Source organism: Kogia breviceps, chromosome 3, assembly GCF_026419965.1.
Source record: "Kogia breviceps isolate mKogBre1 chromosome 3, mKogBre1 haplotype 1, whole genome shotgun sequence".
NCBI lineage: Eukaryota > Metazoa > Chordata > Mammalia > Artiodactyla > Physeteridae > Kogia > Kogia breviceps.
In genome coordinates, this window is record NC_081312.1 from 176089213 (window position 1) to 176102481 (window position 13269).

Genomic DNA, 13269 nt, shown 5'->3' on the forward strand with positions numbered 1-13269 from the left:
CCCAATTTCCCTAGAATACATCTTTTGATATTCTCAATTACTTTTTTATTGAGCTGTAGAATACATTAGAGAAAACATTTTTTCATCTGGGAAAATGACACAAATGTTCACTTGGTCTTGGTAGATCTTGGATATCATTCAGAAAATAATTACCCCCAGGAACAACAGAGTTTATGATTTTTATAAATGTCAAATGCCCACTATGTACCAGACCCTGTTCTAGGTGCTTGGGATAGATCAGTGCAAGAAAGCAGACAAAAATCCCTCCCTTTGTGGCAGGACATTCCTGCAGATCTCAAAAGTAATTTAGATTTAGTCTCCCAAGCCCTACACAAGTGAGCTATAAGCATGGTAAACCATTACCTGTTATGTAAGTAAAATGTAGGTCATTAATGGATTCTCCTTTCCAGAAACCAGGACTAATGCCCAACAGTCTTATCAATAAGTTCCTTTAAAATTGTGAAGTTTGGGATGTAGGTAACATATTTGTATATGTGCAATAATTTCTACATGTATTGCCTAGTTTCTTTTTAGATAAAATTTAGAGGACGAAGTACATCTCCTCCTAGGAATGCAGGTAGCTGAGAGATTTGTACATATACAATGTACAAATGACATTTTAATCATTTGTGGCATCTTTTTCCAGAATGGGTAAAAAGATAAAGAAGGAATCAGAGCCCCCTCCCAAGGATGTGGTAAGTTTCTGATTTGAATACTAGCAGCATGTTAACAACCAGCTTTAAAAATAAACTGTTGAAACAGTTTGGCATGTACCAGTATATACATGAGTGCACGGTGGCAGAAGTCCAAAGTCTGACTAATGATAAGATTAGTCAGAGAAATCTAACATTATGTAAACAAACAGTTACAACATTGTCATTACTTGATTAGCACAATTAGAGAGTAATTATTAGCTTTTCCAGTATGTGGATGGCATGTTTATAAACCTAGTTAATGAACAAATAGTTTTGGTTTGTTCTTCCAAAGTCTTTAAATTTACATTTGCCAGTCTCTCATTAATGTTAATTATCCAAATGAATTTTTTAAAATGACTGGAAGTTAGGCTATAGCTATTAGGTATGTATGTGAGGTTGTCTTAAGACGACTATTTGGACATTAGGAGTCCTGTATTTTCCAATTCTATGGAGAGAAAAATCTGTGTTCGTCACCTTTTTCTCTTTCCAGTGCTTGAATAATGCATTCCCCATGACACAAAAGCTTGTCTCTCCCTTTTAAAAGCAGGGCTCAACGATGTCCAATAGGTTGGACATTTGGGACAAGGTGATCTTAGCAGTTGTAAAATAATTTAAAGTGCTCACGGTAAATAAGCACGGATCATACAAAAAATTATTTCCATAGCGGTAGTGATTATAGAAGTAACAAAAATATTTTACAGTAAAAACTTAGTTAAATAAATTATTCCATTCTGATAAAATGATGTCACTGAATATTTGATAGCATGGGAATATGATCGCAATATTTGAATTAAAAAGCTATGATATAAAGAGGAAAGAAATTGAGTTATTTGTAGTGAGGTGGATGGACCTGGAGTCTGTCACACAGAGTGAGGTAAGTCAGAAAGAGAAAAACAAATACCGTATGCTAATGCATATATATGGAATCTAAAAAAATGGCACTGATGAACCTGGTGGCAGGGCAGGAATAAAGACACAGACGAAGAGAACGGACTTGATGACACGGTGTGGGTGGGGGAAGGGGAAGCTGGGAAGAAGTGAGAGAGTAGCCCTGACATATATACACTGCCAGATGTAAAATAGCTAGGTAGTGGGAAGCAGCTTTATAGCACAGGGAGATCAGCTCGGTGCTTTGTGACCACCTAGAGGGGTGGGATAGGGAAGGTGTGAGGGAGGAGATAGGGGGATATATGTATACATATGTTGATTCACCTTTTTGTACAGCAGAAACTAACACAACATTGTAAAGCAATTATACTACAATAAAGATGTAAAAAAAAATAACCCATCTGAAAAAAATGGAAACTCACCAATTTTTGGTTTCTGCTATCTTACTGGGATACTGAGTTAATCAGTTTATAAGAAACTACTATTCTTGAACTGTAGTTGTTCTACAGAAAGTGGAGATACAGAACCTATTCTAATTACAAAAAAAAAAAAGCTATTATAAAAAATTAAAGCAGGGTTTTATTGTCTCTCTTTAAAGTTTATGAACTGCTGATTATGTTCAAAATAGAAAATGTCCTCAATTTTCAATTTAAAAACTTATTTTGAAACAGACATTTGGTGTGGTTGTCTTCAAATAAAATGTGAATGGGAAAAACTTGTGTATAGTCAGAAGACTCGCAGGATTTTACTGTTTGGAAGAATCTGAGGCTAGTGCAGGAATCTTCCTGACAACACTGGAACATTGTGGCTACAAATGTGACCTCTGTCCCAGCGCTGCCTCTCATAAACTGTTATTTTGGTGAAGTTGCCAAATTTGGCTTATTTCAGCTTTTAAAAAAAAAATCTCTTAAATGAGAATTGTCATGTCCAAGTCATTTTGGTTGTTCTATCGATTACAATGAGAGTACATGAAGTTCACAGTGCCTGGCACGTAGAAAACACCCAGTAAATAAGATCTGTTGCCTTGCAAATTCTTTAGATTCTGCTACACACACACACACACACACACACACACACACACACACACACACCTATATAACTTCTGTATGATCCTTCAGTGCAGCTGGAAACAGAAGCTACAGAAGACCTGTCTGCCCAGGTCTAGGAAAGCTTTGCAGAGAAGGTCACTGTGGTCTCCTGATATAGTTCATCAGTCTAGCTGCTCTCCTTTGGACATACCCCTAAAATGTTCTAAATTCTCTTAATTTTTCACTGCATCTTATTTGCATTACCCTTCTTTTTGCTGCAAAATAGCATTATTGACATCCTATTAGTACCAGAAAGTAGAGTCATGAACACAGTACTTGAGGACAAACACTTTCTGATTAAAATTAGAATTAAGGAACTATTAAACAATAGATATATTTGTCTGATATATAATTTTATAAAATTATAATTTTGTAATGTCTTGCTGGTGTTGTCCTCTGTACTCCAGTCCTTGAGGAGCACAATCAAAGACTGAGAAACAATTCCGACCCTCAAGTTAACAAAAATCTAGCTTTTGCTTCCTTGGGTCACAGCAGTCTTGAGGGCAGCCAAAGGCATGTGTAACAGTGACCATTGCTCTCTGACAATCCCGAGGATCCTTCCTTCCTTCCCCTACTCTGATTTTATGTTAATAAAGCTGACAGAGTAGTATTAAAGTATCTAACTGCTGTTCTGTCTTATAAATTCTAATACTTCAAAACACGATAGCACAGTTTAAACTATCTGAACTTGGAATTTGTTCCGAGGTATACCTCTTCAAAGTCTGTGAAAGGTTTGTTGTACAAATTAGAAATAAAATCCAGATTTTAAAAAGGGATATATAAGTGCTTGAGAAAATAAACTTTTCTGTGTCAAGTCATGGCAATTTGCTTCTTGTATATCTCCTGAAACATTGTTTCCAAAGATTTTTATTTTTATTAGTCTTTCATCTACTGGTTAAAATGGGTAACAGGTACAGAAAAAAAGCGTGTTTGGTGATAAGGTTAAAACAAGATGCTCCCTTTGCTTTTGTTAGTATTCTCATTGTCAAAGCACACACTAATGTGTGCACTTATGGTTTATTGCTCTCTGTTTCTTCTCATAAAGGAGAACACTAGCTGAGAAGATGCCTAAATGGGGGGAAGATACGGCTTGAATAACCAACACAACTATATCATGCTTTCCCAAATCATTTCCAAGTCTGGCTGAAAGGTTGTTTGTGATGCTTTAACAAAAGGCAGACTTTTTCTGTGGACTGATTGTACGAAAGAATTATTAACAGAAACAGCGTTAGTAGGCAATGTTTGGTATAAGGCATGATACTCGGTAACTGAGTATGGGCTCCAGGGTTATACTGTCACAGGCTGAATCCTCACCTCATCCTCCACCAGCTGTGATCTGGGGCAAAGCTCCTAACCTCGGTATTCCCCAGTGAGGATGCAACCGTGTCCACTGCATACCCACTCGCAGCAGCGCGGCAAGGTTAGAGAAGTAAAGGATGCTTAAAACAGTGCCAGGCACTAGATAAGAACTTAGTAAATGTAATTATTAACGATGTAGTTGAGGGTGCTGTCCATCATTGTACAAAACTGCTGAAGTTTGCGTGAACTGTCCAAGGAGGCCTGGGTATCAGCTGTGAAAGCCCATCCGGCCCCTGAAGGTCCCAGAGGCCTAGAGCACAGCCATCACGATTCATGGTCAGGTCTTTGAGTTTAAGAGCACAGAAATTTTATTCTCTTATGTTTCAGAGGCAGTTGAACTTCAGTGGGTAAATCCACAGTATTTAAACTCACAAGAGACTATGATTTGGCCTTGGAATCTTAGCGGTTAAATATCAAGTCAACTGAACATTTACGTTAATGGGTCAACCCCTTCCTGTTAGGTGCATACGGGGAGCCAGCATGGTGGGTACTGAATCAGAGGAACGGGCAATAGTGGAAACTGCCCCCTCACCTGGGCAACCAAACCCTGTTCCCTGGAAGAGTGGGATGTCTGTCCCAGGATCTTGTTTTTCTGGACCCTTTTCATCAGCCCCAGAACTCAACCGTTAACTCTGTCAGAGACTGCCAAAAGTGCCATAGACTTTTTTCTAGGAATGAAGCCTCTTGGGGACTTTATTTTCCTATCTTTCTCCCTCGTCACAGATGTATGTATAAATAAGACACATATACAAAACTGTATGAATAAATATCGGCTTGCTCACCTTGCTCGAAAGAGTTGCTATTTTGATTCAGATTGTAAAGCAAATGAAAGGCCCTTTTAGTGCTCTTCATTTTACCCTTTACCCTTTTGCAGATCTTAAGTGATGTCTAGAGAGTCTGTACTAAAAGTGCATGCTCGAGTGGTGCAGTCTACTTCCTTCTGTTTATCTGTCTCCCTTTTCCTGTGCAACTGGCTCCTCGTGATCGGAGACCACTGACATGGTAAACACATTCCAACAGAAATCAAAAAAGTCTTTTTTTTTTTTTTTTTTTTGCGGTACGCGGGCCTCTAACTGCTGTGGCCTCTCCCGCTGCGGAGCACAGGCTCTGGACGCATAGACTCAGCGGCCACGGCTCACGGGCCCAGCCGCTCCGCGGCACGTGGGATCTTCCCCGACCGGGGCACGAACCCGTGTCCCCTGCATCGGCAGGCGGACTCTCAACCACTGCACCACCAGGGAAGCCCAAAAAAAGCCTTTATTTGCACTTACCGGCAGCATAAAAATCACTCAACTCTCATGATTCATCTCTTTTCACTGAGTTCAGCTATATAATTGTATGTTCCTTTAGACTTGCGCTAATACAGCAGCCACTGGCCACATGTGGTTATTTACATTTAAAATAACTAAAATTGTATTAATTAAAATCAACAATAAAAAATAAAATGAAAAATTCAGTTCCTCAGTCTCATCAGTTACACTTCCAGTGCTCAGGAGCCACATGGGGCTCGTGCCCGCCATATTGGACAATGCAGGATCGGAACATTTCATCGTTGCAGTTCTGTCGGGCAGCCTTATCCGGAATAGTCTTATTGCCTTAACAGAGGTAGAAAAGCATCTCTACAAGTCTATGGCTTCTCTAATTGACTGGGTATAAAACTCAAAGCTTAGCCAAAACGCTTCCCCTTTCTTTCATTCTCTTTGTAAATAATTTTAGTTCATCATTTATTCAGTACAGAGCACGAAATTATAATTTCACAACCAGCTTGTTGGTGACTGACTGAGTTCTTCATGGGAAAGCAGATGGAATCTGTAATTACAGCACAGGATTATATATTTAGTCATGTGGCATTCTGTTATAGCTATCAATTTATTCTCGGCGCCCTTTTTAATAAAAAATTACTATAATGCCGGAGGCTCTGCAGGAGAAACACATGTCATGCCAAGTTTCTCCACTGTCTGCCAAACACTGGTATTTCTCCTCCTTTGACGGCCCTTACAGTGGTAACTCTCACGGTCTCAAACTTCCTCTTAAGCTTCTTGTACCCCCATCACCTTTTTCTTAAGGATGACCAGAAGATATGGCAAAATACTGAAGCGTTTTCTGAACCACTGAAGGAGCATTAAAAGATATTTAAATGTATTTCCACCTACCCTGCTCCTTTCAGAATTGTAGCCATTCTGTGGAGATCACGACAAATCTATGCTTCAACATAGTTTTTTCAGTCACGTGCTAGTAAAATCAGCTTTAAAAATACTGAAATATCAGAAGTCTCTGAAGTGGAAGTTCTAAAATGGAAGGAAAGGTAACCAGCCGGGATGCTAGGGAAACTGACTTAAGTGGAAAAGGTGATCTAAGGCTTTGATTCTCAAGGGTTTGGTGGTGGGCTGGGGGCCTTACGAGGGTAGGATGGTGACTGGATTCTCTCCCTGTAGAATGCACACCAAATGTTCTGCACACAATTTCAGAGAGACAAGCTGTCCCTGGAGCCCACTGATGGCTCCGTGAACCTCAGATTTGGAATCTTCTTTTCTGGCATCAACAGACAGTACAACAGTTAAGGCACTTCAAGGCCACAAGTATAAAAAAAGAAGTTTCCAGAGGCACTTTAATATATTCCTTTATAGACATTTATTGAGGATTTCCATATATTGGGTATTGTTCTAGGTAGTGGAGATAGAGAAATAACATAATCTTTTGTCTGAAGAAAGTCATTCGTTTACTGGACAAATATTGAGTACATACCATATGCAAGTATTCCTTTACATCCTGGGCATATAGATCAGGCCTCAAGGCAACTTACATTATAGTGGGGGAAACAGTTAATTAACAAATATGTAATTCAGGTAATGATAAGATCAATGAAATTTTACCTGAGTTTTGTTGAAAAAATCTAGAATTTTAATTCCAAATCATTATTAACTTTTTTCCTTATGTTGTCATTACTTCAGAAATCCCTTAAGAATTACACTGTGATTCAGACCATCATTATCATCCAGTTTAAATATCAATTTATCAATTTATTGATCCACCACTACTGTGTTTATATTTTGTCCTCCCCAATCTTGGCTTAAGTATTTGCCAAGTAATTTGTTTACGTGTACAGTTGATATACTCTTTGATTTTGTGAATGCCCGAACATGTCTTTTTCACGTATGAATGACAACTTAGCAAGGTATAAATTTCTAGAGTCACAATTCTTTCCTCTGAACTTTGTTGATTATCCTCAATAGAGGGCTGGTGAAGGGAAGGTCTAGGTCACTTGCTGAGGCCTCATCTTTCCTTATTTTTCAGTAATATTTCTGCTTCCTATTACATATTTTCTATTCAGTCAAACTCCTATTTTTATCCACCATAAATGCAGCATTCATTCCCATTTTAAACCTTCCTGGTGTCATTTTCCATCCTTCCTCCTTATCTCAGCCTACCCCTTGTATCCATTCTTCAAATCACATCTAAAATTCTACCACCACCGCGGACCTTTCTCCATTTATCCCAGTTCAAATTAATTCCCCCTTCCGCATCACAATATTTATTGTCTCTGCCATATGTTTTTGTACTTAATAGTATCCTAGAATTTTATATCTGGAAGAGATCTGAGAGATATAATCCAACTCCCTAATTTTTCAGATTAAAAAAGATGTGGTTAGTGAGCTAGTGATGACTCCAAGTGCTCTGGCATTCTGGGGCTACCCTTTAATGCCTATCTAAGATGTTTCTCAAGCCTCAATCACCGGGTACTTTTAAAAGTTCTTCCTTAAAATTTCTCTGGATTTCCAGGCCCTTATGCTCTCCTGGTCAGTGTTGCAGATAGCATCCTAGCCATTGCTCTAGGCTTTTCTAGAGGCCATTTTTTCTCACTGGTTCATGTCACTGGAACCCGTAAGTGCCGCAAGCTTGGTGCATATGGCAGACTTTTACTGAAGATTTGTCTCCCAGAGAGTCTAAGAAGCTTGAGGCTTTGATAACTCTTTCAGCTTCTAGCACGGAGATAGACATGCACAAACAACAGCTTCAATTTGGATGTTAGATAATGCTGTCCTAAAATCCAACAGCCATTTTCCCTCCAAGAGGTATTTTTATCCCAGCCACGTCCTTTCAGGTCATTGCTTACTGCCATCTTCTCTATCTTCACTCTTTTAACCTCACACAGTTATATCTCCTTATTCAGAACAAACTATCTCTCCATCTCTACCCAAAACTGAACATCAATTTTTGCTATATCTCAAAACACATTAAGATGTCCATTTAGAAAGGGCCAACACAAAGAACCAGGTAAAGCTTTGAAATTCAATTTTTTTCCCTTTAACATAAGCAGAACCTCCTCCTCCATGGTCTCTGGAAATGGAAGAAAAATAGTGTAATGATTTTTTTTCTCCTTGATCAAACAAAACCCATGGGGGTCATGCATTTGTTATTGTTCATTTCAGCTCCACATGAATTCTCAAGATCTCACAGCAAGATACAGAACTTCTTAGAGTCCTATACTTTTTCTTTATACTATATTACCTTTTCCCCTGTTCCAGATTTTATCCAGTTTTACATTTTGTGATGTGCTGTTATCTTTTGCTTTTTAGTTGTTTCACATATGTAATTCTTGCTTTTCAAGAGAGGGTGTAGTGGTTAGAAAGCAAGTACTGATCACTGAGACTGTCAGGGCATCTAATACATACAGGTTCTCAAGGATTCTTGTGTATTGACTGAGAATTATACTAATATATGTTATTTAATGAGCATCTATTATGTGCCAGACAATGTGCTAAGTGTTTTACATACATGATCTCTAATCCGTTCCTTAATCCTTTGCAATAGGTATTATTATACCCATTATTCAGAGAAGGAAACTGAAATTCTAACAGCTTAAGTAACTAGTTTGGTTCCCCATGGCTAAAATGAGAGACCTACACCTACCAGATTCCAAAATACTTTGCTCTTCCCTCCATACTCCAGGAATTCCAAAGCCGCCAATGTTGACAACTGTGATGGCTTTTAAATAAAAATTTTACAATGCACTTTGTGGGCAGTGACCACATCCTTTTTGTAAGATTATGTTCTCTTTAAGTTTCAAGACACCACTCATGTTTTATGTGCTTTTAAAGCTTGTATATGGCTCTGATATTTTTCTCTTTGAATTTCAGTTTGATCCATTAACAATTGAAAGCAAAAAAGTAGCAACCGTGGTGTTAATGCTTAATTCTCCAGAAGAAGAAATTTTGGCTAAAGCATGTGAAGCCATTTATAGATTTGCTTTAAAAGGTTTGGATTTTTTTCAGTTTATCTTTCTATTTCATTAGTTTCTTAAAAATATTTGCTACATAATGGGCACTTTTCTCCCCAGTCTTTAACTTACTTCCTGTCTGATGAATTCTTTCAGACAATCAGAATATCATTTAATGCATCACCTGAAAGTAATATATCTCCCTATGTGCCTAACCCAGTCTTAAGGAGCAATTTAGTCAATGGGTAGAAGAGTCATTTTGAAGGCTTTATTGCAGTTTAAAAAATTGTAAATGTCACAGGAGCTGAAAGAGCTCCTAAGGATCAAAGCTGGAATAATTTGAGCAACAAAATAAACCAAGTATTAGATTTATAGCCCTATAATTTATATTAAAGAAGAAAATAAATATCCATAAGTCTATACAGACAAATGAATGATTGAATAAGTAAATAAATGGGAGAGAAAAGACAAATCTCCAATGCAGAAGTCTCCCAATTTATGCAGATACTCTGCCCTTGAGGAGGTGGGGTGCAACTTCTATTCTTTAGGGGCGTCTTTCCAAAGAGTGCAAGATGGACACAGGGGGAAAAGAGTACGTTTGTAGCAGAGAAGCCTGACAAACACTACCTCTGCCAGGTGATCAAAATCAACATCAACAGAGATAAGTCATTTGATAATAAGTGCTCTTGACATGACATAATGAAAATGGCACTTCTATGTTATTTTCCCCCAAACCTACAGCCCCAGTCTAAATATGATTTTTTTAAAAAATAAAACAAATTCCAATTCAGGGACATCCTCCAATTACCTAACCAGTACACTCAAAACTGTCATAGCTATCAAAAACAAGGAAAGTCTGAGAAACTCTCGCAGCCAACAGGAGCTAAGGACACACAGTGACTAAATGTCATGGGGGATCCTGGATAGGATGCTGGAACAGGAAAAGAAAAACTAACAGTAAGGAAATCTGAATAAACTGTGGAATTTCATTAGTAATAACATATCATTATTGGTTCATTAAGTGCATCAAATGTCCCTACTAATGTAAAACAACAGGGGAAACTGGGGGTGGGACACATGGGAAATATCTGTATTATCTTTGAAATATTTCTGTAAAACTAAAACTGTTGTAAAATATAAAGTTTACTAAAATGTTGTAAATGTTACAGATTAGATTCTATTGAAAGACTTGTTCATAGAGGATTTACAAACATAAGGGACAGTTACATTTTAGTTCATTTCAAGTGGTGATAAAATCAGACTTTTATTATACTGTGTAACATTGAAATTGGAAATATTTGAAGAGTTTAGTGTAGCTTGGTTAACAAAACCTTTTTAAACGAAAATGGTAGCAATTTGATTTTTTTAAAATGGTACTTTAAAACATTGTTTGGGGGACTTACATGAGAGAACAACAAATCATTCAATTAGCAAATGGTAAAATACTCACCTGGCTAGCCATCACCGTCACCTCACTCTAGTCATCACTGGGAATTCTGATAAAAACCAGAGTGGTTCTGGAAGGTATGGTTCATGAGTAGATTGTGTAGAATACTGGCTCAAATTTCAGGGAGACATTGGATCATGCATCTATAGCACAGAGTCATCACATGTCACCTCTTTTTATATTGTAAGTCTGATGTTCAGTACTAGCAGTATTTTCTGAAATATTTTCTTAAGTTAAATGATGGGACTTTGCCTTCTTGCCGAGATGAAATAAGGGGCCAGATCTACCCTCCTTACCAGAACAAGTAAGAAAACAGAAAAATATATGAAATAAGAGCTGGCAACACATTGAATATCAAGCCATGAAGGACAGAGACCACTGAGAAACAGGAAACAAAGGAAATTAGCCCACTGATTGCCCCAGCATATTGATTTCAGAGAGTCTCCAGGCCATAGCCCAGGAAGGGGTAACCTGTGCAGAGCCTGGTGGACTCTCTGAGTTGAGACGATAGACCTGAAAATCCAGGAAGATGAAGGCAGCAAGTTTTCAGGACAGAGTAACAGAGAGGAAAGTTGCACAGAGAGAGAACTCAGCAGGTCTGTAAAGGGTCCCACTCAAGTGTTCAGCTTGATCCACATGTATATGTGTGGGGACTACTTGAAGTCAGACAAAGCACCCAACAGGATTAGAGGTAACAGTGCCTGGTGCTCACACAGGGTCAGAAGTAGTGCCTGTTCACATCAGCCAGACTGCAAAACCTCAAGATTCATGGAGAATTGTGCAAGTACGCAGAAGGGTCTTGCCTCAATAGTTAGAAATAATTAGGCCTAGATTGAGCCCTGTTCTAGTACTATCAAATAAATATTTTAAAAGCAAACCCGAAAGGATCAAACTTTCTCCAGATAACTGTGTCCCAGAACAAATTTCAAGGGAACAACAATATCCATTGCCCCAATTCACTATGTCTGGCACCCAGTAAAAAATTACCAGGTGTGACAAAAAGCAGGAAAATACAATGCATAATGAGGATATAATTCAATTTGTAAATCAAAACTGACCCAATGTATGTGTAACTTGAGTCTCTGAATAAAGGAGTGAAGAACAGAATAAGTATTTGAAAAAATAATGGTTAAAATTTCCCCCAATTTGATGAAAACTCTAAGCCCCCAGATCCAAGAAGCTTAACAAAACTGAAGCACAATGAATATGAAGAAAACTACACCAAGTCACATTATAATCAAATTTCTTGAAAAGACTGATAAAGAGAAAATCTTAAAAGCATCCAGAGGAAAAAAATGTTACATTCAGGGGGACAAAAATAAGGATGACAACAGATGTATTATCACAAATGATGCAAGCAAGAAGTCAGTGGGGCAATATCTTTAAACTGAATCACTTTTCTGTGCACCTGAAACTAACACAACATTGTAAATCAACTATATTACAGTAAAAGTTAAAAAAAAAAAGTACTGGAAAAAACCCCAAAACTTTCAATCTAGATTTCAACACCCTTCAAAAATATCTTTCAAAAACATAAGTGAAATAGTCTTTTTCAAACATTCAAAAACTGAAATAGTTCATTGCAAGCAGACCCACACTACTAATTATATTAAGTAGGTCCTTCAGGCCGAAAGAAAATGGCACCAGATGGAAATATGGATCTACACAAAAGAATAAATATAGAACACTAGAAATGGTAACATATAAGGGTTTTTTGCTTATTATTTAAATCATTTAAAAAGCAAATTGGTTATTTTAAACAAAACTAATAATCATAAATTGTGCAGTCTGAAACATGTACAAGTAAGATATATGACAACAGAACCAAGGTAGAAAGGTGAAAAATGGAAGTATACTATTGTAAGTGTACTATATGTGAAGTAGTATACTACCACTTGAAAGAAGACTGTGCTAGGACATATACTACAGACCCTAATGCAACCACAAAAATAACAGAGCAATGATATCAAATAAGCCAACAAAGGAACAAAATGGAATCATAAAATATTCAATTCATACAAAGAAGGCAGAAATGAAGAAAAGAAAAAAAACAATGAAACACATAAGAAATAAGTAACAAGATGGTATATTTAAACCTAACCATATCAATAATCAAATTAAATGTAAATGGTCTGGATACATCAATTAACAGGAAGAGAATGTTTTATTAGAAAAAAAACAAGACCAAACTGCATGATGCCTTCAAGAAATGCACTTAGAATATAATGACAAATAACTTGAAAGTAAAAAGATGAAAAAGGATATCCTATGCTAGCACTAATCAAAAGAAAGCTGAAGTAGCCATATTAATATCACAAAAATAGACAAAAAAAGAGTGGTACCAGAGATAAACATGGCCATTTTATAATAATAATAAAGGGGTCAATTAATCAAGATGCGATGAAAAATCCTAAACAATTAATGTACTTAATATCAGACTTTCAGATTACATGATGCTAGAAATGTAAGGAGAAATAGACATCTACAATTATAGCTAAGGATTTTGATACTCTTCTCTCAATAAATGAAAGAACCAGTAGACAGTAAATCTGTAAGGGTATAGATTTGAACAGC

At 37.2% G+C, this 13269-nt stretch overlaps 1 protein-coding gene across 1 annotated transcript in view; it reads left to right on the top strand.

Annotated features, from left to right (window-relative positions):
- The window catches only part of ARMC3 (armadillo repeat containing 3), a 95864-nt gene that overhangs the window by 2443 nt on the left and 80152 nt on the right, over window positions 1–13269 (top strand). The window contains exons 2-3 of the mRNA XM_059057858.2: window positions 647–695; window positions 9169–9286. Of these exons, the coding sequence (XP_058913841.1) occupies window positions 648–695; window positions 9169–9286 (166 nt within the window). The 5' untranslated portion in view covers window position 647. The remainder of the gene's footprint in view (window positions 1–646; window positions 696–9168; window positions 9287–13269) is intronic.